Below are 25,439 nucleotides of genomic sequence, written 5' to 3'. Positions count from 1 at the left end.
TCATAAAACGCACACTGAGCGCACAAAACATTAAGAACACCTTCCTGGCCTCCCGAGTGGCGCAGCGGTCTAAGGCACTGCATTGCAGGCTTTACTTGGCTCATCGCGCTCTAGCGACTCCTTGTGGCCGGGCACCTGCAGGCTGACTTCAGTTGTCAGTTGAACGGTGTTTCCTCTGACACATTGGTGCAGCTGGCTTCCAGGGTTAAGCGAGCGGGTGTTAAGAAGCTCGGTATGGCGGGTCATGTTTTGGGGGACGCATGACACGACCTTCGCCTCTCCCAAGCCCTTTGCGGAGTTGCAGCAATGAGACTAGATCGTAATCACCAAAATTGGGGTGAAGGGGTAAAAAATTACAACAAAATTTGTTTTTAAATGAAACCTTCCTAATATTGAGTTGCACCCCCCCTTTTTCCCTCAGAACAGCCTCAATTTGTTGGTGCACGGACTCTACAAGGAAAGCGTTCCATAGGGATTCTGTCCCATGTTGACTCCAATGCTTCCCACAGTTGTGTCAAGTTGGCTGGATGTCCTTTGAGTGATAGACCATTCTCGATACACACGGGAAACTGTTGAGAGTGAAAAACCCAGCAGGGTTGCAGTTCATAACACAAACCAGGGCACCTGGCAACTACTACCATACCCCGTTCAAGGGCACTTAAATATTTTCTTGCCCATTCACCCTCTGAATGGCAAACATACACAATCCATGTCTCAATTGTCTCAAGGCTTGAAAATCCTTCTTTAATCTGTCTCCTCCCTTCCATCTACACTGATTTAAGTGGATTTAAGAAGTGACATCAATAAGGGATCATAGCTTTCACCTGGATTCACCTGGTAAGTCTGTTTCATGGAAAAAGCAGGTGTTCCTAATGTTTTGTACACTCAGTGTAGATGAGCAGCAGGTTGAGAAATTATGTTGATCAGATGGACTCATCTATTACATCACTCTAGCCTCTCTTTCTATATGTGTCTCCCACGCTCTCTCTTTTTCTGGAACAAGTAACCCATCTTTTCAATTAAACATTGAGCTTGTTAGGTGGGATTAATTATACTATTATTCTCTGTCGGCCACATAAATAAAACAGGAGATTAACCCTGTGTCCCACAGCAGCCGATCCACTAGCAGAGGGCACATCTCTGCTGAAACAGCAGTAAAGGCAGTATGGAGAGGCCAGGCTGAGCTCTGAGCTGGCTGGGTCCTCCGTGTACAAACACAGAGACAGAAAGTCTGGCCACCTTGGGAGCTGGGCTTTGTTTCAAAGGTGTTGTGTGGAATTTTGTGCACCATGCTTGGCTCTGGGGCTGCTGTCTCTGTGCCGGCCTGGGCAGCAGGAGAATGCCGTGCACGTCCAGTCAGATCCGATGATGATTTAGACCCATTGAGGAGGGGAAACGCTTTAAGTCCTCCTTTGTGTCCTGCTCAAGGCGCTCAACTGTGCCAAATGTCAATGTAAACACACCTTTAGGGCTCTGACCCACTCTGACAGCCCACTGCTCAGTGGTCACGCTTTCCCCCCTCTACACTGTTGAGATAAGAAAACTGGACTGTTCAAAGCAAGTATAGTTTATGAGGTTTGTATTAATTGTGGTTTAGTCACATACGCCACAAATTATATAGTTGATGATATAGTCTAGAGTTCTCTGCAGAGGTCATAAATGCAGCCAATTTATACAAAGCCGTCTCTGTGTTTTTTCACTGGTCCATTTTAGAAGCACCACTCTGCTAGAAAAGTGATGCATTACTTAGCTCATCGAGGATTCAGACTTCTGAAGCCAGTCCTGAACCGATGCTTATGAGTGATGAAGCCACCGCTTCCTGCTCCTCTTCCCCCTCGGGTTGCCTCTCTGCTGGCATCCTGTGCAGACATATCAGGCCCATCTTGAGCGGAGGCTCCAGAGAGCATGGTTCAGATACCAGAAGAATCTCATTGTATACAATTCATAAAGGCCGCTTTTGTGCAGATGTGTTTTTTAGCGTTGTTTTGAAACGGAAAGATGATTTATGAAATGTGTTTTTCCAGCTAAAGAGAGAGTGGATTGTGTGTCAGGGCCCATGTCAATAATAAACCAGACAAATCACCATTCCTTCAGGCTTTGGTCTTTCAGTCGTGACCAGTGGGTCTGTAACAGCCTTTGAGCTGCGTGGAAAATAAGGGGTGAATAATGAGCAGTGCTTAACTTGAAGATGTGTAGACCATTCAGAGGACTTACACATATCCGTAGGGGCAGGTCTTGCTGCAGGTCAGGGGTCGGCACTTGGGCATTGGAGAGCTGCACTCACACACCTCGCAGCCAAAGTCATCCTTCTCGTATCCCACGGGGCATTGCAGCGAGCAGTATTTCCCCAGGTCAGGGCAGGAGTAATCTGAAACAGTTCACATGGAGGTCACCTTACCATCGGCTGGCTCATCCATCAACACCATGTTAGTTTTCTATAGGGCGTTTCATTAGCGAATTCCAATGACAAAAAAACTGTGAATACCATGCAACCATGGTAACAAATGAAGTGCGACAGATATTTGCTTTATGTTTCTGTATTGGAGATAATGTGCCACGGACTTGACATTTGGAACAAGTTCCAGTATGTGTGTTCATGTGTGTTTATGTGTGTTTATGTATCTGTGTTTAACTCTTTGCGTCTGGTGTGAGACTCACGGTTGAGACACTGGCAGAGCAGGCAGCCGTTGTTGTCCTGCTGGAAGCCGTAGGGGCAGTCCTTCCCTGAGAAAGAGCAGTTCTCCAGACGAGGACACAGCATAGGGCTCACCGTCTCATACGAAGGCTCTGTGGGACAGAAAAGCTGCTATAACTCTCTATGACATGTCATACTATACCTGCCTCTGTGAAGCCTATAACACTCACAGACATGTCATACTATTCTCAAATTAGGATTTTATGAGAGCAAAGAGTAAAGAGCAGAACACTTAGACACACAATGTTACACATCCATCTCCATGCCAACAGAAATGGTTCAGTGTTCACGTTGCTGCCATCTGAGAGAGAGCGCTGTGATTAGAGATAAACGCAGGGCCATTACAGATATAGGTGCTCTCTAGCAGAGAGCTTTGATGAATGAGCACCTCACATGTTGTCTAAACGACCTAGAGGAGTGCAGGAGCACGGCTTGGCTCTAGCCCAAACAGAGAAGCCCCTGTGTGGGAGTCTGGTGAGTCAGAGGTTGGCACTGGACAGACCCAGAGAGCCACATCATCACTGGAGCCCACCAGAGATGAGGTGTAATGCTGGCCTGAGTCACACATGTACAAGCCACAACCAGGGGAAGCTAGGTGGGGGTCTAGTTGGGGGGCCCTCCATTATCTTGCTACATTCAGAGGGAGGAGCACCAAACGAGCTGTAACTAATTACGCTCACAGAAAAACAGTGATCCACTCCAATTAAGCTTGATCCGGCAATGCAGTCGAGAGGCTCCGTACGGTAGGTGTGACGTGATTGCGGAGCCTCAGGAGACTTGTGGAGGCCAAATCAAGCTCTCTACCGCATCGCCGTGAGCCTCCCAAATGTTGTAACAATGCAGAGAGCTCCGTATAGCTCCGCACTGACATGATCGGTTGAAGGTAGGTTGGGGCGGTACGTCCTGTATAAACACAAACTCACTTCCTTGACAACTTCCTTCACAACAGCTATTCTCTGCTCCGTGAAGCGCAGGAAATATGAATGCCCTGACTTCTGCAGAGGCCGCATCGCAGTAAATGCTGTGTGGCCAATACAGACACCGGAATGACCATAAATCGGATTTAACCCTTCAGTGTAAGCCGCGCCTCATGCAGGTGGGTCTCATACTGCAGGCTGGGCCAATAAAAAATCACAAAGGAGCCTGCAGCTGAAGAATGCTCTGTGGCCTCCTCTTTAATGAGCGGCCAACATGGCCTCCACATAGCTTCAGGGGGAGAGACTATCCTACAGTCCAGTTCCACCAGTCAGGTTCTGAGCTCAAACTGACTGTACTGTCAAACACAAATGTTTTTGTAGTTTGGTCCAGCGCAGTAGGAACCATTCCATTTACCGATGAAGACGTTAATTGTCAGATGTACATTGACATGTTATACATCAGATGTAGGTACATTGACATGTGAGGGGGTGGCCATTAATGGGGGTGAATTCCTGAAAATCAGCTGGCGAGTTGCAAGTTGTTTACGATATCAGTTTTGACAGATACACTATGTTGGCTATATCAAGAGCTCAATGGAATGCCAGATGCAATTGGTGGTGGTGCCCCTGACCCTTACACAATACATCAGAAACATTTCAATTAGACATTGTAATTAGATTCAAAACCGTGAGTTCATGTAACGCTCTTTCCTGCCCTATTAGGCTAGTTGAACTGAAAATGCAATCTTCCATCAAAACGTGTGGTATGTCCATTGTCTGTACATGCAATATAAGGCTACTTCAGAAGAAGTGCGACATGAGATATTTCCTTGTGAGGGAATTGACTGCTTATGACTATGTGGGCTATGTCTAGAACATATGTAGCATTACATTTGACCTGTTCCTTGCTAGTTTCAGACTTAAATCTCCAACTACTTCAACACTAGCCAATCGGTTTCTCTCAGTTATAAGCCAGCTGTAGTCCCTGCTACAGGCTGTATGTTTTTATTTTGGACTAGTAACCTTCCGGTTACTAGTCCAACGCTCTAACCACTAGGCTACCCTGCCGCCCCAAGAACAGTATGTGCATACAGATATTATTGTGTGTGTGTCTCCATACGAACCCTCGCAGAAGGGGCAGCATTCTCCAGGGATCTTGACTGGGTTCTGACAGCTCTGTTTGCAGGCCATGGCAGTACAGTGAGGGTCTCCATCCACACACTGACAGAAGGTGCAGTCATCCTCCTTCCACTGCTCCTCGTGGCCACGCAGCTTGTTGTTCACCCAACAGCTGGCTTCTGTGCTGTCCATAGACAGGAGCTCCACATCTGGACACACGGAGAGGGGGACAGACAGAGGCTGGGATCAGAAGGAGAGAAGCGTGGGAACTATACTGTGCTGTTTGGTATGCCATCCTTACTTGTAAATGCTGTGTGGTACATATGCCTTATGACACACACTCTACTTCCTAACAGATTCAATCAGATCATCATCATAGTCATCATCAACGCCGTTGTCATCATCAACTACGAATGTGGGAACACGTCATAGCCACGTAATTGAGTTAACAAAGGATATGGTGGAATCAGAGGTGAGGGAAGCAGGATATTCCTGGCGGGACTAGGAGAAACTGGTCAACCATCAAGACCGGTGGATGAACCCTCAAGAGCTCCTCAAGAAGTTAGAGAGTGGATGTAAAGCAAATGTACTGGGATCTAATGTATGTAAGTAGAGCTGGATGGAAGAGCATGTCATATCGGAGAAAGATTAGTTAATTAAAAACACAGCGAGACATACATATCTAATTTCCTGTCTCTGCAGTGTCTAGTCTTTCCCCATAAGAGGAGTTAACCTCAGCCACGTGCATGTCACACAGATACAGTTTCATCCGTGCCCCCAAAGGCCAAAGAACAGTTCAGGGTTCAGTGCCATAAATTTCACTCCAAAGCAACAAAATCCCACTTAAGAGCATTAGAGTGCCTTCAGAAAGTATTCACACCTCTTGACTTGTTCCACATTTTGTTGTGTTACAGCCTCAATTTGAAAATGATTAAATTTAGATGTTTTTTTGTCACCGGTCTACACACAATACCCCATAATGTCAAAGTGAAATGATGTTTTTAGAGAAAAAACATCAAATTAATTACAAATGAAAAACTGAAATGTCTTGAGTCAATAAGTATTCAACCCTGTTGTTATGGCAAGTCTAAATATGTTCAGGAGTAAAAATGTGCTTAACAAGTCACATAATAAGTAGCATAGCACTCTGTGTGCAATAATAGCGTTTAACATGATTTTTGAATGACCACCTCATCTCTATACCCCTACTCATGTAATTATCTGTAAGGTCCCTCAGTCGAGCAGTGAATTTCAAACAGAGATTCAATCACAAAGACCAGGGAGGTTTTCCAATACCTCGCAAAGAAGGGCACCTATTGGTAAAAAATAAGACCTTGAATATCCCTTTGAGCATGGTGAAGTTATTAATTACACTTTGGATGGTGTAGAAATACACCCAGTCACTACAAAGATACAGGTGTCCTTCTAACTCAGTTGCTGGAGAGGAAGGAAACCGCTCAGGGATTTCACCATGAGACCAATGGTGACTTTAAAACAGTTACAGAGTTTAATGGTTGTGATAGCAGAAAACTGAGGATGGAACAACAACATTATAGTTACTCCACAATACTAACCTCATTGACAGAGTGAAAAGAAGGAAGCCTGTACAGAAAAAACATATTCCAAAACATGCATCCTGTTTGCAACAAGGCACAAATTGATGTAGTTCTGTCCTTGAGCTGTTCTTGTCTATTAGTGTTCTGTATTATGTCATGATTCATGTTGTGTGTAGACTCCAGGAAGAGTGGGGATACTAATAAAATACCAATACCAAGATAATACTGCAAAGAAATGTGGCAAAGCAATTAACTTTTGGTACTGAATACAAAGTGTTATTTTTGATGCAAATCCAATACAACACATTACTGAGTAGCACTCTCCATATTTGCAAGCATAGCGTCGGCTGCATCATGTTATGGGTATGCCTGCAATCGTTAAGGACTGGGGAGTTTTTCAGGATAAAAAATAAATGGAATGGAGCTAAGCACAGACAAAATCCTAGAGGAAAACCTGGTTCAGTCTGCTTTCCACCAGACATTGGGAGATGAATTCACCTTTCAGCAGGACAATAACCAAAAACACAAGACCAAATCTACACTGGAGTTGCTTGCCAAGAAGACAGTGAATGTTCCTGAGTGGCCGAGTTACAGTACCAGTCAAAAGTTTGGACACACCTAGTCATTCTAGGGTTTTTCTTTATTTTTTACTATTTTCTACATTGTAGAATATTAGTGAAGACATCCAAACTGTGAAATAACACATGGAATCATGTAGTAACCAAAAAAGTGTTAAACAAATCAAGATATATAAAAAGTTGTAGATTCTTCAAAGTAGTCACCCTTTGCCTTGATGACAGCTTTGCAAACTCTTGGCATGCTATCAATCAGCTTCACCTGGAATGCTTTTCCAACAGTCTTGAAGGAATTCCCACATATTCTGAGCACTTGTTGGCTTCTTTTCCTTCACTCTGCGGTCCAACTCATCCCAAAGCATCTCAATTGGGTTGATGTCAGGTGATTGTGGAGGCCAGGTCATCTGATGAAGCACTCCATCACTCTCCTTCTTGGTCAACTGGCCCCTACACAGCCTGAAGGTGTGTTGGGTCATTGTCCTGTTGAAAAACAAATGACAGCCCCACGAAGCGCAAACCAGATAGGATGGAGTATCGCTGCAGAATGCTGTGGTAGCTGGTTAAGTGTGTCTTGATTTCTAAATAAATCACTGACAATGTCACCAGCAAAGCACCCCCACACCATCCCACCTCCTCCTCCATGCTTCACGGTGGGAACCACACATGCGGAGATCATCCATTCACCTACTCTGCGTCTTACAAATTTGGACCAAAGGACAGATTTCCACCGGTCAAATGTCCATTGCTCGTGTTTCTTGTCCCAAGCAAGTCTCTTCTTCTTATTGGTGTCCTTTAGTAGTGGTTTCTTTGCAGCAATTCAACCATGAAGGCCTGATTCACGCAGCCTCTTCTGAACAGTTGATGTTGAGATTACTTGACCTCTGAATAATTTATTTGGGCTGCAATTTGAGGTGCAGTTAACTCTAATGAACTTATCCCCTGCAGCAGAGGTAACTCTGGGTCTTCCTTTCCTATGGCAGTCCTCATGAGAGCCAGTTTCATCATAGAGCTTGATGGTTTTTTCAACTGCACTTGAAGACATTTTCAAAGTTCATGAAATTTTCTGCATTGACTGACCTTCATGCCTTAAAGTAATGATGGACTTTCATTTCTCTTTGCTTATTTGAGCTGTTCTTTCCATAATATGGACTTGGTCTTTTACCAAATAGGGCTATCTTCTGTATACCCAACCCTAACTTGTCACAACACAACTGATTGGCTCAAACACATTAAGAAGGAAATAAATTCCACAAATTAACTTTTAACAAGGGGCACCTGTTAATTGAAATGCATTCCAGGTGACTACCTCATGAAGCTGGTTGAGAGAATCCTACGTTTAACACTTTTTTTGGTTACTACATGATTCCATATGTGCTATTTCTTAGTTTTGATGTCTTCACTGTTATTCGACAATGTAGAAAATATGAAAAAATAAAGAAAAACCCTGGAATGAGTAGGTGTGTCCAAACTTCTGACTGGTACTATAAATCTACTTGAAAATCTATGGCAAGACCTGAAAATGGTTGTCTAGCAATGATCAACAATACAATCTGACAAAGCTTGAAGAATTTTGAAAATAATAATCGGCAAATGTTGCACAATCCAGATGTGGAAAGCTCTTAGAGACTTACCCAGAAAGACTGCCAAAAGGTGCTTCTACAAAGTATTGACTTAGGGGTGTGAATACTTATGTCAATAAGGTTTTACCCATTTGTTTGAAGTCTAGGACCACAACATAATGAATCCTGTTTGAGAAGCAACCCAGAAAACACATGGAGCTCCATTTGAGGTGATGTATGCCCTCTGAATTCTGGGAATCTATTTTGATGACCTAAGAGTTTACCATAAATGATCATGATTGTTTTTATTCAAAAATGTATTGTTAAGAGAGGCAGGCCATTACCACAGCAGAGCTGTGAGGTGGAGTTGGAAGGTGGTCTGAGGGTAGTGCACTGAACCTGTGTGTGTGTGTGTGTGTGTGTGTTTGTGTGTTTGTGTGTGTGTGTGTGTGTGTGTGTGTGTATGTGTGTGTGTGTGTGTGTGTGTGTGTGTGTGTGTGGTGAAGGAGTGGGTCTCCCTAAAGACGGAGTCCTATTTGCCCGATTTGATTCCAGCAGAGATTTGGCTGCTGTGACTCCTCCATCTGTGTGTGATTATACTGAATATGAAGCAGTCCTGCTTTCCTCTCAATCTATCCCTTTATTTCTCTCTCTATCCATCTCTCACATTATCAACAGCAAGCCTAAAAATACAAATTATAATGCCTTCACACACAGCCTTGAAACACTTTTAGGGCTGTAGGTGACTTGACCTGTCTACAAATAGATTAGAACAGGTGTGCAGCTTGGGTTGCTCTTAATAATGACGACAAACCAAATACCACCCCCAGCTTAGAACAGTAACACTGACAATGGCTTCCTCAATGACTGGAGCTTTCCATGGCCAAGCAGGGACACAAGATGAAAGCATTCCCCAAAATCTCAGGGGCTGAACATTCCAGATATACCTCCAACACTGACCTCCAATAACCTCCCTCAGTCTTCCTCCCTCTCATGTGGCTGATCAAAAACAGTGGCAGCCAAATCTGTACACCACCACTATGCTTCACGAGACCGTCATTTGTTGGCCATATGCGCTGCCCGAAACCCAAGCCTTTTAACAACTCCAACCGCAGGTACCAGTGTTTTTACTTGCCTCTGAGGGCATGTGTTTTAGTGTCGAGGACAGGTACAAAAGGGGTCTCCCTCCATTAAGGCAACCAGATATAAGGAAGCCAAAGCACTCACTCAAAGGAGGTTTATGTTCCTGACCTCCTACCCATTGCTCATTCTTTTGACTGGTCCTTGTATGTGAAGCATGTTAATGACTGCTGAGTCCAGCTGAATGTAAACGGAAGCCATTAAGGTAAGGATATTGTACAGCGTGTTGGGAGCCCTGGGGGAGTGTATTACAGCCCTGTCTGCTCCGTACGTCTGCATGCCTCCCTACTAGCCTCCCTGCCTGTCTGACCACACTCAGAGCAACACTAATGACAAACGGCCTCCCGAACTGTGCCAGCTCACCTCCACCAATCATACGAAATCTCACATACCTATAAAACTATCTGTAATAGATACAGTTGTGTAACTTTAAAATGATGTGTGTACCTATGCATACAGGGCAGCATTCTCCCTCTGGGATGTAGAAGTTCTCACAGTCCAGTTCCGCACATTCCGCTTTGGAGCAGAAGGATATCCCTCCTCGACACTGGCAGAGCCAGCAAGGGTCCATACGGTACACCTCCCCCTCGGAAAACTCCTTCCCGTTGTGGACACACTTGGGGGAAACTGGGAAGGTGGAAGGGGAAACAGACGCTGTCAACCTGAACGACATGTGGGGCTCTTGATGGCTAACATACATTCACGGCTGATGAATGAACATACTATGCTAAACCATCCCATTAGGTATGTATTAAATAGCTTATAAACACCGGGACAGAATGAGTTTGTTCCTTCTGTAACCGTGCATTAACTCAGATGCAATAATTACAGTGTAACTAGCTGTGGATGGGACAGAAGTGTATTTGTGTAACGTTGTGCTGAGCTATGCACTTGAGCCGAGAGCCCTGGGGACTGGGCTCCAACAGCATTAGACAATGAAGCCAGCTCCATTGGGTGGAATTTAGCAGAGATCTGTGGAGTCTTGGCGGAGGTGGCACCGCGCAGCGTAGCTCAGCTCAGCCCAGCGCTGGGTAAAAGAAAACAGCAGCGGGCTGGGCTGGCATAGTGTGGTCTGGAGTGCTGGGCTGCAGACAGCAGACAGGCCATGTAAAGCCAGCGCAAGTACCGGAAACCTCCACTGTTAGTCTCCAAGCGCCGGCCCACAGAACAATGACTACTGTACGGATCATTAGAGACCCATAACAAGCCCAGAGCAGCCGCCTTGCAGACACTACCGTCCAGCCACTGCACACGATGCTCCTGGAACACCCGAGGAGTGGGATGTCATTTTATTGGATTACCAGATAAACCATTTGTCTATGACACTGTCATTGGCTATGACTATGAGTCAGTGACTCAGGGCCTTGAAAGACCACATTAACTTCTCATTAAAACCATGACCATTAAGTTACTGCAGGAGAATGGTTACGTAAGTAGACCCTGGTCATTGTTTAATATACGGCGGAGCGGAGGGACAGGTACCAGCACCACACACAGGAGAAGTCTGCCTGGGTGCCCAGATGCTAACAAATGTAGCTAGCCCTATTAAGGTTTCCATGGGGGGAGGCAGCATCTGTATACCATACTTTGGTAGAGTGCTGTTCTGACCCCTCACCTTTCTCCCTGCTTCCTGGACCAGCCTACACTCTAATACAAAGCAGGTGGGCCAACTGAGTTGAAAGTAAAGTGAGGATTTGTTCTCTCTTTCTCTCTCTTTCCATGTCTCTCTTTCCCTCAACCTCCTTTCTCTCTCTCTCTCTCTCTCTCTCTCTCTCTCTCTCCCACTCTCTCTCTCTCTCTCTCTCTGCCTGCCTTGCGTGCAGCATAACCAAACAGACAAAATGCAATAAGTACTTTGCCGGGCAGAAATCAAAAGGCATGGCAACATTTTTAACGCTTGGGAAACAATAGGAAGTCACATGACAGGATGTTCACATGTCATTTCCCCAGTATTTGTTAATGGTAATCCCTAAAACAAACTTGCGGCAGAGACACTAAATTCCATTCATGCATTCTGATTTCCAGTCCAATCCATATTGAGGATGGGATAGCGGCAGGGGCTGAAGGTGCCATAAAACCCTAACCCTGGCCAACCCTAAAACATTCATGACAAACTGACATGGTGTGACTTGTCTTTCCCAGCAAACAAAAATGCAAAACCCAAATGATAAACAATAAATCTTTAATGTAATTTATTTTTACCCCGTTTTCTCCCCAATTTCATGGTATCCAATTGGTAGTTACAGTCTTGTTTCATCGCTGCAACACCCATACGGAGGCGAAGCTCAAGAGCTATGCGTCCTCCGAAACACAACCCAACCATGCCGCACTGCTTCTTGACACAATGCCCACTTAACAAGGAAGCCAGTCGCAACAATGTGTCGGAGGAAACACAGTGCACCTGGCCACCGTGTCAGCGTGCACTGCTCCCCGGCCCACCACAAGAGTCGCTAGTGCACGATGGGACAAGGACATCCCTGCTGGCTAAACCCTCCCCTAACCAAGATGAAGCTGGGCCAATTGTGCACCGCCCCATGGGTCTCCTGGACTCGAACCCAAAATCTCTAGTGGCACAGCTAGCACTGTGATGCAGTGATTTAGACCACTGGACAACTCGGGAGGCCATGATAAACAAGAATTCTGAGGAGATTTTTCTCAGTTTATGGCTTGGAAAGCATGTACCATACTAGTCTACATCAAGTGTCCTGTCCTGACCTAAATCCATGCTACATGGGACTCCAGACTGTTTGCTCATCTAAGGGTTGATAAACAGTAGGCTGCTGTAGCATGGTCATTTGGGACCATCTGCAATGTCAGATAACATCAGGTCAGAAAGACCATGCAAGCTCCTGTCCAGTCACCCAGACTCATTCTTCAGCCAGAGCTGGAAACGGTCTCTCGTCAAACATGGCCAAAAAACACAGGTTCATTGTCATATTAGTCTGTACACTGACCAAAAACCCACCAAAAGCCAACCTCTGGTCTGTAAAATCATGCCACTGACAGCTGGGTACTATTATGTGTTTCATAGAGAAATATTATAGGACGCCCAAACTTAGTTAATAATAGTGTGTTTTGTGGATGGGGCTTGGTGTTTGTGAGTGACCCAACATGTGGGATGTTTTGTTTCTGAGGAGGTCTTTGGGGAGGCTAGGGGGGATACTAGGGGGTAGGTGCCATGTCTTCATCCCCAGTCCCTCTCTGTGTGATTTCTGATGTGAGCGCAGTCATGCAGGGCTAACCGCCAGTAGGGCAGGCACAAAGGGCGTCAAGTCCGGAACCAAAGAGCAGCAGACACTTGTTATCAAAACACTGATCCCCTAGCCTCTGCAGCCGCCATTCAGCCCTCACCGGCCTGCCTGACTCGATTACACTCCCCCTGGCAGACTGGAGCACATAAAAAGCATTCCCATCAATGAACTGTTGAACCTTTTCCTCTTGGACGTGTGACCAGACAGGAACTCTTTGACACTGCACTTCTGTTGAGCAGATTGGTAGCCTAAGCACTTTTCTGGTCACTGCCCTCATTAAGTCCATTCATTCCGGGACACGGCACACATTTATGGACGCAGAGGTGCCAGAATGGGAATTTGTTCTGTTGGTAAAACAGCAAATATTTGCTGGGAGGGCAGAGTAAACAGCCAGGTTCAGGTCCCCTCCCTCCCTGCCTTCCTCCCTGCCTAACTCCCTCTCTCCCTGACTCTGTGCCTCCCTGACTGGCTGGCTGGCTGATTGGCTAGCTGCTGTGAATGTGAAATCTAACTCTGGGCTGTTGGAGGAGGAGAGTGACTTGGCTGCACTACCAACATCTGCTCTCTCTCTCTCTCTCTCTCTCTCTCTCTCTCTCTCTCTCTCTCTCTCACACACACACACACACACACACAAATACACACACACACACTCAACACACACACACACACTCAACACACACACACACACACACACACATACACACACACACACACACACACACACACAAATACACACACACTCAACACACACACACACACACACACACACACACACACACACACACACACACACACACACACACACAAAGGGCGAGAACACCAGTTACGAACACGCTCCACAGACACAATCACGAGGCTCATTATGATTAATATGCCTAGAGGTGTTGAGGTTATTTGCGGATATACCCCTGAAAAAAAATGTGAACCGTCGTCACACTCTGCAATGGCAGAGAGACTGATAAACAACCCAACTGTAATTACCATCTCATTGCTAACTGTCCTTTTCATCACAGGACATTTAGTCAACTGGGATTTTTGGGGGAAATTGTTTTCTGATTAAAATAATTACCTCCGCAAAGGCATAACATTTCACACCAGCACCACTTCTCTCAGCAAGAAAACAAAGAAGACTACACCAATTCTTGGCCTGCTAGGTTTATATACATTACCTTTCACGCATTCTAACACGTCGCAGCAGTCCTCTGGCTTGCCGGTGGCCTGGCTGAGTGGTACAGTCTTCTGGCCGGAGGGGCACTGGGGCTTGTGGCACGCGCGGAGGTCACAGGTGCACTGGGGGGGCACAGTGGGGCAGCAGCCAGCAGGGGGAGTGTAGCTCTTGGTCAGAACCGAGCCCTCAGGGCAGGAGGGCATGGACAGAGCAGGGCATGTGATCCCGACACACTTCATCTCCTCTGAAATATACATATACACACACACATCGAGTCAGTCACATACAATAACAACCCTCAGTGAGGCATACTGTAACACCACCTTCCACCCGGCTCCAGGCTACAACAGTGCCCACACTGTTCAGAGGGCGGCAGGGGAAAAGGGGGGAGAGGAGTGGGTCTCCCTGGCCTGCATGCTTGTGTTAGTGGAACAGTGTTGAACAGTGGTGCTCATGTTGCAGGCTTGGGGCTGAGTTCACAGCTCAGTACAGTCATCAGATCCCCTTCACTCCGTGGCAGCTTTACAGCATCCTGTTAGGATGGAGAGTAAGAGCTACGCTAGACTCTAGACACGACAACCTCTCAGCACATCCTGTCTAATGCCTGCCCTGATCTCTGCCTAACCACTGGATCCAGCTCTCACCCCAAACAGCCTCTCCATCTCACCACCCATTAATACAAGGCCATGTTCAACACTGCCCTTTTTCTCCTGCCCTGAGCCTTATTTTAGAAATCACACTACACTTAGCATAGCAGGAAGCCAGAGCCAACATAATGGTCCTGATACCCTGGTTAGGGGGTGCAGGGGGCTCAGGGGTATACTTTGGACACCATTCAGGAAAAGTAAAGTGGACTGGAGTGCCCCTCTGTACTCATATTGTAGAAGAACAGTAGCTACCTTACAAAGCTTGGCTTACCCAATCCTTAACCACAGTTTATTTTTGGTTCTACCATGTCACTGTAATATATACAGAGTCGAGGGATTGGGTGCTGCAGACTTACATCCTGTCCAATAAGTCTAAGTCATTTCACAGATCTGCTACTAGGACTAGGCTAGAGTGTAGATCTATGGCTTTTACGGAGGAAAAGGGAAGAGTGTGGAATAAAGCAGTGTATGATGTTGACAGTGGAGAAAATTGGTAATTATGTTTCTATTTCATGTATTCCCTTGGGCCTTTACAAAAGGGAACGCCATGAAGCTGATAAATGACTATTAGCCTCATAAGAGAGGGAAATGTAATGGCTATGATTGCGTATGAGAGGAATAATTCAATCTCTGCATGCATTCTGGTTTTGGTGGAGAGAGAATAAAATGGGTTGAAAAAGCTTGGGGTTAGTGGATCGTCCAAAAGCTGGTTTGTTGATGTCCTTCCCAGACTTTCGGCGGTTCCCTGGTGCAACACGACTCTAGCAGAGGATGTGTCTTATCCCTAACATTTGAGCACCTGTAAGAGGATCCCTGAGGCTTTTCCCACCAGATGGGAAACTGAAATGACAAATGGAGGGACTGGAGCCCAGGGGTCTGACTGTTGCCCCACTGACAGACAGTCCAACTCCACATACAGACAATGCCTCTAGTATTACTTTCAGTGGTCAAACCCTCCGAGGTTGAATATATCGGTCTGACCCAATGCTCGCCTGGCTTGTTAATTGTCTGGTTAAGAAGTCATTTGAAGTTTGCCTGACCCAGAAAATATGAAATGTTAAGTTGTGACTTGAGCAGGAGAATCATATTTGGGGTGGGGGAATATCTGACAGATGAAATTAAGGATAAAGTGTTGGATTTTTCCATCCCTGAATAAATACTGCAGGAGTGGGAGGTAGCGGTCTTCACAGGTCCACCCCAGATCCAAACCAAGACCTGAGCCGTCCGGGTCGAAAATTCTAGCTTTTCCAGCAGGTCCGGGTCGGAACCTGTTTGACTATCATCGGGTCTTGGGTCTATGTAACTACAGCTGATAGACCCGAGTGGACCTGAATGGATCCGACCAAGGATCTGCATAGCCTACAGCATATTTATTGTACCCTAATAAGGGGAATATAATGACAATAATATAAACGCTACATGCAACATGTTTTCTGAGTTACAGTTCATATAAGGAAATCAGTCAGTTGAAATAAGTCCATTAAGCCCGAATCTATGGATTTCAAATGACTGGGCAGGGGTGCAGCCATGGGTGGGCCTGGGAGGGCATAGGCCCACCCACTTGGGAGCCATGTCCACCCACTGGGGAGAGGCCCAGCCAATCAGAATTAGTTTTTCCCCACAAAGGGGCTTTAATACAGACAGAAATACTCTTCAGTTTCATCAGCTGTCCTGGTGGCTGGTCTCAGACGATCCCGCAGCTAAAGAAGCCAGATATGGAGGTCCCGGGCTTTCGTGGTTACACATACTCTGTGTTTGTGAGTCCGTTTGGACATACTGCTCAATTCTCTAAAACAACGTTGGAGGCGGCTTATGGTAGAAATAAACATTAAATTCTCTGGCAACAGTAATGGTGGACATTCCTGCAGTCAGCATGCCACTTGCATGCTCCCTCAAAACTTGAGACCTCTGTCATTATGTTGTGTGACAAAACTGCAAATTTTAGAGTGGCCTTTTATTGTCCCCAGCACAAGGTGCACGTGTTGTGATCCTGCTGTTTAATCAGCTTCTTAATATGCCACACCTGCCACACTTGGTGGATGGATTATCTTCGCAAAGGAGAAATGCTCACAAACAAGAATGTAAACAAATTTTTCCACAAAATTTGAGAGAAATTTAAAAATTCTGGGATCTTTTATTTCCACTACATGTTGCATTTATATATTTTTTCAGTATATAAGGCCTAGCCAACATAAAGATATATGTCTTAACCAAAAAAGCAACTTGGTGGTAAACATAAAAACAATTGTCACTCGGGTCCAATTGAAACGGACCGGTTAGGTTACGGGTTGGGTCTAGGTCTGGTTAATGTTGGGTCTACTCGGGTTTGGTTCTGATTGTTTTTGTGGCTGGGTCCCCCTTTCAGGGCCGAGTGGCGCATCTCAGTGCTAGAGGCGTCACTACAGACCCTGGTTAGATTCCAGGCTGTATCACAACCGGCCATGATTGGGAAACCCATAGGGCGGCGCACAATTGGCCCAGTGCCTTCCTGGTTAGGGTTTGGCCGGGGTAGGCCGTCATTGTAAATAAGAATTTGCTCTTAACTGACTTGCCTAGTTAAATGTTAAATAAAAATAAAAAATAAAATAAATACAAATATTGCGTCCATTCGGATCTGGGTTTGATTGTCCTCGGGCTCATTTGGATCCGGGTCTGGTGGTCCTCAGGTCCATTTGGGTTCGAATCCAACTTTTTTGATCCAAATATACCTTTAGTGTGAGGTATCTGTACTGTACGGTTTGCTCTAGGAACCTGTGAACAGTTGGGGCTGGCACAAAGCTTGCATTGATAAACTTTGTTACTGAATAGTGTCATAGAGAAGGGGAAAATTCCCCTGAATTAAGTCGAGCAACAACCATTTTAACTGTTTTTGGCCTAATTCCTGCATTTGAGTTAAATAAACTTCAGTTAGATAGAAATAATACCTCTGAAATCAGCCTAACAGCAATAAGTCAGTATAAAATCAAATCAAATCAAATGTTATTTGTCACATGCGCCGAATACAACAGGTACCTTACCGTGAAATGCTTACTTTTCCAACAATGCAGTGTTAAAAGTAAGAAAGATTAGCCCCCCCACAGAAAAAGGAAATAGTAACACAGTAAAATAACAATAATGAGGCTATATACAAGGAGTACCGGTACCGAGTCAATGTGCAGGGGTACGAGGTAGTTGAGGTAATTGTAGGTAGGGGTAAAAGTGACTAGGCAATCAGGATAGATAATAAACAGAGTAGCAGCAGCGTATGTGAAGAGTGTGTCTATGTGTGAGTGTGTGTATGTGTGCTGCTGTCCAATATAGTGATTTGCATATGAAGACTTTTTAAACCATGAATTAAATGTTGTGCAATGTTTGCATTGAATAAACTTTCAGTGTATTGTATGTGCCCCAGTCAAAGAAAACAGATTGCTCATTCACTTCTAACAATGGGTGGACTGGAGTACGCTTGGAAACAAGCTGGCAGACATACTATTGTCATTCAAATGAATGACATTGTAGCCATTTGTGGAAATGCTCCAAACCAAGGAGGTCCAATTAATATCATTTTCTAAAAGATACATTTATGAGCACAACAGGCATGGAAACAGCATGGTAAACTCAGTGGAAGATAGATTTCAGCACATGTTTGTGTTCTATTTGGAAGCACCAATGGGGTAATTAGAGAGTCAGTGGTAACTAGAGCAATCTCTGTATCACAATGGTTGCTATTCTCTAGCTCAAAACAAAAACACAAAGTCCTAATTTGTCATGCTTGATAAATTCAGTCTGTAGAATGGCCAAAATATTCTCTTGTTGGGGTGGTGAGATAGTATGGAAAACCTAGCAACACTACCAAAGCCTTAATACCCACACACACATGCACAAACAAACACACGCAGACGCACACACGCACACATTCACATGCACACACACCCACGCAACCTGAAGCCAGGCTTGAGGTGGAATCTGAAAATTGGTTTATTACCACAGAATTGTCTATTGTAAACAATGCATATTTCTGGCATCTCAGAGCTCATTCAAGAAAAAAAAACTCTTTGTAAATGAGCTTTTTTTCTACAGAGGGCACAGATGCACAGTATTTGTCTGACTAGAGCAGCTCTGGTAGGCAGAGGAGGCTGTGTTGACAGCCTGAGTTTACTCATGGAAAAAGCGCACAATGTGAGTTCTGTTCAGTGACTGACTTTGGAAGCAAGTCAGCAGAGAACAAAGCTGTCTTAGTACAGCTGCCCTCCGTGGGCTTCTGGTCCGTCCTCAGGTTTTATACAGTTTGTCCGCAAAGGGACCCATCAGGCCTGTCTCTCTCTCACAAAAGCTGTGGAGGTCTGGCAATGTGCCCACTGGCGGTTGGGGCTGAAAACGTCTGCATTGTTCTCTATAATAAAGAACTAAGTCTGAGAGGTGGCAAAAGCCACAGGGTCACAGGAGAGAGAAACATAGACATCTGAACCTCACACTCTAGTTAGAACAGTCAGGAGAGAGAGCAGCAGCAGCCCACCGTCCACACTCAAAAACACACACAGATCTCACAGCTCCTCGCTCTCTCACTCTCAGGCTAAATATTTGTGGCTGAAAAACGGGATCCTGGTGTCTCAGGCAGCAGAGCCGCAGCTGCGGGTCGAGTGTTCTCTTCTCTCAGAGTAGCTCAACACACCCTTCCCCATATTGTCAGATCTCCAATGAGATTGGCCCAGGGAAAGTGAGTGAGAGAGGCTGAGCTTTTATGATGCTGAAAGGGCTGAACAATGTCTGAGAAAAGGGGACTGATTCTTTTCAATGGGCCATTGTCTACAACAGAGCTGGAGCAGAATGCATGGGAGTGGAAGGATGGCACAACTGTGGTTCAAGTTGTATGAAACAGGAACAAACGGGCCATGAGTGGAGCTTCAAACAGAGTTAACGGTCTCTGGATCAGCCTTAGAAGACACTGAACATAAAACATGATTTGGGCTGCTACGCTCTGCAGCTGCCAAGTTTGTGGCAGTTAAGGCTGTTGAGTTACTCAACAGTGTTGGCCATCTGCTCATGTTTACTTACCGACAACCAGGAAAAGCAGAGGCTGGTGATATGATCTGTGCCCAGGCTAGAGCTGGAGAGCTGGGGCAAGGGCTGGAAGGCAGAGATGGATCTGTGGCTCGTTGCAGGGGCTGGGGCTTGGGTTGGGGCAGGGCAGGGCAGGGCTTGAGGGCCGGAGCACGGCAGGGCTCGAAGGGTTGGGGCTGGGGCTTGGGAAGAGTTGTGGTGTCTGGTGATCAGGGCTATAAGCTGACTGAGAGCAATGAGAGGACTGACAGGCTGAGACAGTGATCCCAACTCGCCTAGTGGAGACGCTCTTTGCCTGAACCACCACACAAGCTGAGACACACACACACACACATGCACACACCCGCACACACACACACACCCACACACAAACAACACACACACTTGGACATGAGCAGGCTCGCTGGGCGCGACAGGGGCCGTAGTTTCCGCAAATGACACACAAACACAGAGAGAGGAGAAATCTAGCACCCCTGCCAGCTACTGGCAGTCTGGAATGGCGAGTAATAGCAATACCACAAAGAGGCTGCAGCCAAGTAGAACTAATGATGCTTTCAGGAGAAGGACCCGGGCGGGAGGGAGTGTGGTGCTACAGGTGGGCCAACTCCGTAGTAACGAGCTTCATTGTACCATGGCATCATGGTGGGCACGGCTCCCGTGTCTGACCCGCATCAACTCCACTTTCTCTCTTTTTCCTCCCTCCACTTCCTCCCTTTTAAAAGTACTCATACGATTATACTAAACTTCAATACTGCCCCATTTTACAAATGATGTATTCAAACAAATGGAATTCTACAGTATTACATTGCATGTATTTAAGTATTTTGTTGTTGCAGTGGGGACAGTAACATTAGTACTCTCGAAAAATGATACTTTAAAGTAAATGGCTTTAGATATTGATTTATTTTTATGTTTAGCTCATGTTTAGCTCAGATAATATAATTTAAACTTATGAATTAAGGTGTCTGTATTATAATAAATGTGTCAATGTAGACATTAATAAATGCATTTCTATAGCTTCCAAAATACCAACATGGAGGAACGGTGGCTTCAAAACAGTGTGTCTGTCACGCCCTGACCCTAGTTTGCTGTGTATGTTTATATGTTTTGTTCGATCAGGGTGTGATCTGAGTGGGCATTCTATGTTGTATGTCTAGTTTGTCTGTTTCTGTGTTTGGCCTGATATGGTTCTCAATCAGAGGCAGGTGTTAGTGGTTGTCTCTGATTGGGAACCATATTTAGGTAGCCTGTTTTTATACGTTTCGTATATAGCGTCACGGTCGTTGTTCATTTATTGTTTTGTTCAGTTTACTTCGTGTTTTTTGTCATCTATTAAATGATGCATTCACACCACGCTGCGCTTTGGTCCGCTTCTTACGACGATCGTGACAGTGTCAGTCACCTAGTATATCAGTATACCAGTCAAAGTTTGGACACGCCTGCTCATTCAAGGGTTTTTCTACATTGTAGAATAATAGTGAAGACATCAAAACTATGAAATAACACATGTGGAATCATGTAGTAACCAAAAAAGTGTTAAACAAATCTAAATATATATTTTAGATTCTTCAAAGTGGCCACCCTTTAGCCTTGTTGACAGCTTTGCACACTCTTGACATTCTCTCAATCAGCCTCATGAGGTAGTCACCTGGAATACATTTCAATTAACAGGTGTGCCTTTGTGGAATTTGTGGAATTTCTTTCCTTCTTAATGTGTTTGAGCCAATCAGTTGTGTTGTGACAAGGTGAGGTTGGTATTAGGAAAATAAACCTATTTTGTACAAGACCAAGTCCATATTATGGCAAGACCGGCTCAAATAAGCAAAGAGAAACGACAGTCCATCATTACTTTAAGACATGAAGGTCAGTCAATATGGAACATTTCAAGCACTTTGAAAGTTTCTTCAAGTCCAGCTGCAAAAACCCTCAAGGTCTATGATAAAACTGGCTCTCATGAGGAACTCCACAGGAAAGGATGATCCAGAGTTACCTCTGCTGCAGAGTTACCAGCTTCAGATTGCAGCCCAAATAAAATTCTTCACAGAGTTCAAGTAACAGACATCTCAACATCAACTGTTCAGAGGAGGCTGCGTGAATCAGGCCTTCATGGTCAAATTGCTGCAAAGAAACCACTACTAAAGGACACCAATAATAAGAAGAGACTTGCTTGGGCCAAGAAACATGAGCAATGCACATTATACCGGTGGCAATCTGTCCTTGGTCAGATGAGTCCAAATTTAAGATTTTGGTTTTCAACTATTGTGTCTTTGTGAGACGCAGAGTAGGTGAACAGATGACCTCCGCATGTGTGGTTCTCACCATGAAGAATGGAGTAGGAAGTGTGATGATGTGCTTTGCTGCGGACACTGTCAGTGATTCATTTAGAATTCAAGGCACACTTTTAACCAGCATTGCTATCACAGCATTCTGTAGCGATACGCCATCCCATCTAGTTTGCTCTTAGTGGGACTATCATTTGTTTTTCAACAAGACAATGACCCAACACACCTCCAGGCTGTATAAGGGGTATTTGATTAAGAATGAGAGTGATGGAGTGCTGCATCAGATGACCTGGCCTCCACAATCAACTAACCTCAACCAAATTGAGATGGTTTGGGATGAGTTGGACTGTAGAGTGAAGGAAAAGCAGCCAACAAGTGGTCAGCATATGTGGGAACTCCTTCAAGACTGTTGGAAAATTATGCCAGCTGAAGCTGGTTAAGAGAATGCCAAGAGTGTGCAAAGCTGTCACCCATATTAACCTTCGGAGGTTAACCACGGTTGGGTGTTTAAAGTTGAAAGTACATTGATGTAACGTGATATACAGTAGTTGTGCAAAACAACCCAACGGTTTACATCCACCTTCCGTTTTCCCAGATCTGCTCTCTGTAGGCCACTACAATATTACGTCATATGAGCAACATGAATCAAATCAAAGTATTAGTAGCTGCAGAACAAGTCACTCTTCTGAAGGCCACATCGGGAAACTCCTTGTGCACAGCAGCTTAAAGCTTAATCATTAATCAAAGTCATAAAAGCATACACCGGGCCAGAGAACTAAGCAGAGACCCCAGGCCATTTTCTGCACTTGACACAAATAACTTGTTAAGATGGCTTCCCTGACTATCCCTAGCCAGCTCCCTAGCTGGCTCCCTGGCCTGGCCTCCTTCTCTTCTTAATCTGATCAATCTTCAGAGATTCTGTCTAATACTTCCTCCTTAGCAACACATGGTGCCTGTGTCAATGTCACCTCACAGCAGCCATCATGACATTGACCGCCGTTTGAAGTTCAACAACGTGCGTCAGCATGCGGAAAGTACATACATAGAGAACCTTTAAAAGTACTAAGAAATGGCTGTTGGTGATCAAGCGCTGCAGACAGTGAAGTAGCAAATTACGTTTGCGCCCCAAGTCTTCAAACAAACAGTAAACAGGAACACCAGTCAGGACGGTTGGCTCGCCTCAGAAGGCTATTCGATAATCTGAACATGAAGAGCCAGTCCCAAACCACCACCATGTGTAAATGTACAGACAGAGGATGCTATGTTCAAATACAGGGCTGAAAAAGTGCTTAAAGTACTGGCAATAATTTTGCTTTCATCTTCAATTGCGTGTGAAGAGGGGTCGGAATCACTGTAAATCTCATGCAGCAAAACCAGAGCTTATATTATATGTAGACATCACACGCTAACAGACACATTCATACAGAGCTAAAGCACTACTTGGTGAGGTGGGTAGGCCCACGGTCCCTCTAAAGTCCCTGCCACTATGCAGACAGACAGCAAGACATCCTCCAAGCCAGTCAGACAAAACAAGTTAATTATGACTGCCTTGAACACACACACGCACGCACGCACGCACGCACGCACGCACGCACGCACACACACACACACACACACACACACACACACACACACACACACACACACACACACACACACACACACACACACACACAAATAAACCCGTTACTTAATGAGCGGCTGTTGGAAGGGTGTGTGAGGAGTGGTGAAAACCCATAGGCTGCTAAAAAATGTTGTTTACTGTTTTCAGTGTTGTCATTTCACGCTGTCGTCCTCTCTTGGCCGTCCTTGAGGACAGGAGGTTGCGAAATACAGCAGTCGACTGGTGTATATTTTTCATAGTGACACAGGAGAAGCTAATGACACTCTCTCTCAACAATACAATGTGAGCACAGTTTCCCACATGTCTAGAGGGATTTACTGAACAAATGTGGCTTAGGAGAAATATCCAAATACACAGCCAAGGGACTGTAAATGCTCTGTAACAACCCCAACATTTCTTTATAGATCTAATAACCTCAGATAGGCCTCTATGGCACGTCGCCAGCTATAGTACTACAGCTACACTGGCTGCTCTACCCCAGACATCATTATATAATCAGGAATTATACCGATTTGCAACAACAGATTTTTGCCATTTCCCAACTGAATTATGCAATAAAAAAAAAAGAATGAAAGTACAAACATAATCTGATGTGGCAAATCTAAAACACACTTTTTAGTTCTGGAGCTAGTCAAATCAAATCAAATTGTATTTGTCACATGTGATGAATACAACAGTTGTAGACTTTACAGTGAAATGTTTGCTTACGAGCCCTTCCCAACGATGCAGAGTTAAAAAAACTATAATAAAAATATGAATAAAAAACATGGAATTGGGCCTCCTAAGCTGAACAAATGTGCTCAGTATACTGACGTGAGTCTGGGCTTCTGGCACAATGTGGCTGTATAGTATTGTGAAGCAACTAATGATAACTAACACAGCGAGACAGAGAGAGTCTCGGAGTTCACTCACTGGCACTTTTTCAATGAGACCAATGTTCTTCATACGTACAGAGAGAGCTGCCATATTGGCTTTATGCATCTCTCTCACAGTTCTGTCAAAGCGGCGAAATAGAACCCACCTTAATAACAATTCTCACTTAGAAGTGCCAGTCAGAGAGTCAGCTACGTGAATACTTACACTTGGCCTCTCTATGAACCACATTTAAACAACCAGCCCATAATAGTCACTCTGGTACCTGAGCTCTGTGGAGTTCCATCTTCCTCCTCACTCAGGGCTTTAACCCTGGACAGGGACAGCATTCAGCCAACACACTATACTGTTACACTTTACAGCCTGAACACTGTGTAAGCAGATTTATAACACTTCATATTTCCACAGTGCATTCTCCTCATATTATAACTTCTCTCTGCCTTTCTGTCTGTCTCAGTGTTGGCATGGAAAGGACTTAGAAATAGACTGACTGGTTGTCTACTACACCTCGTTGTGCTGACTCGCTGTACTGTATGAGTCAGGTAGCACATGACTCTACGTAAATATTAGGGTACATGCCTATCACTATTACCACATATGCTTAATAAGCTGAGATCAACTCAAATAGAGATTGAGTAAAAGACAGCATACAAGGGTTTTGTAGGATAAAAAAGGTCAGATCTGTTTATGAATCTGCATCTACATTTTGTTCACTGTATCAGCCCACTTTCTGCAATATGACTTGAGTAGTTGTTGGTTAGTTTTGGGTTAGTTTTAGGTTAGTTCAAGGTTACCTGCGGCCTCCTGGCACTGGCTGCGGTTGATGTAGGTGAAGTGGTGGTGGCAGCTCTGGGACTCACACACACAGCCCTGTCCTGTCAGGTTGCACCCAGAAAACATGCAGGCTGGGTTGGAGGGGCCCACAAACTTCTCCCTCTGCCTGTCCCGGTGCTCATGTCTACGGCTCTCTAAAAGAAAGAGAAGAGGGGACAG

The 25,439-nt window shown here is 45.1% G+C and overlaps 1 protein-coding gene across 2 annotated transcripts in view; it reads right to left on the bottom strand.

Annotated features, from left to right (window-relative positions):
* LOC110505498 (cysteine-rich motor neuron 1 protein) overlaps positions 1–25,439 on the bottom strand; it is a 47,485-nt gene that overhangs the window by 11,326 nt on the left and 10,720 nt on the right. The window contains exons 3-8 of one of the 2 annotated variants that reach the window (XM_036962754.2): positions 25,241–25,414; positions 13,982–14,224; positions 10,009–10,188; positions 4,737–4,940; positions 2,659–2,787; positions 2,215–2,368 (exon numbers count right to left, since the gene is read on the bottom strand). In XM_036962754.2, coding sequence (XP_036818649.1) covers positions 2,215–2,368; positions 2,659–2,787; positions 4,737–4,940; positions 10,009–10,188; positions 13,982–14,224; positions 25,241–25,414 — 1,084 coding nt within the window. The remainder of the gene's footprint in view (positions 1–2,214; positions 2,369–2,658; positions 2,788–4,736; positions 4,941–10,008; positions 10,189–13,981; positions 14,225–25,240; positions 25,415–25,439) is intronic. The other variant, XM_036962755.2, reaches the window with a different exon arrangement.

This window comes from Oncorhynchus mykiss, chromosome 25 (assembly GCF_057628025.1).
Source record: "Oncorhynchus mykiss isolate SJ-2025 chromosome 25, ASM5762802v1, whole genome shotgun sequence".
In the NCBI taxonomy this organism is placed as follows: Eukaryota; Metazoa; Chordata; class Actinopteri; order Salmoniformes; family Salmonidae; genus Oncorhynchus; species Oncorhynchus mykiss.
This window is presented reverse-complemented; position numbering and strand designations above follow the sequence as displayed.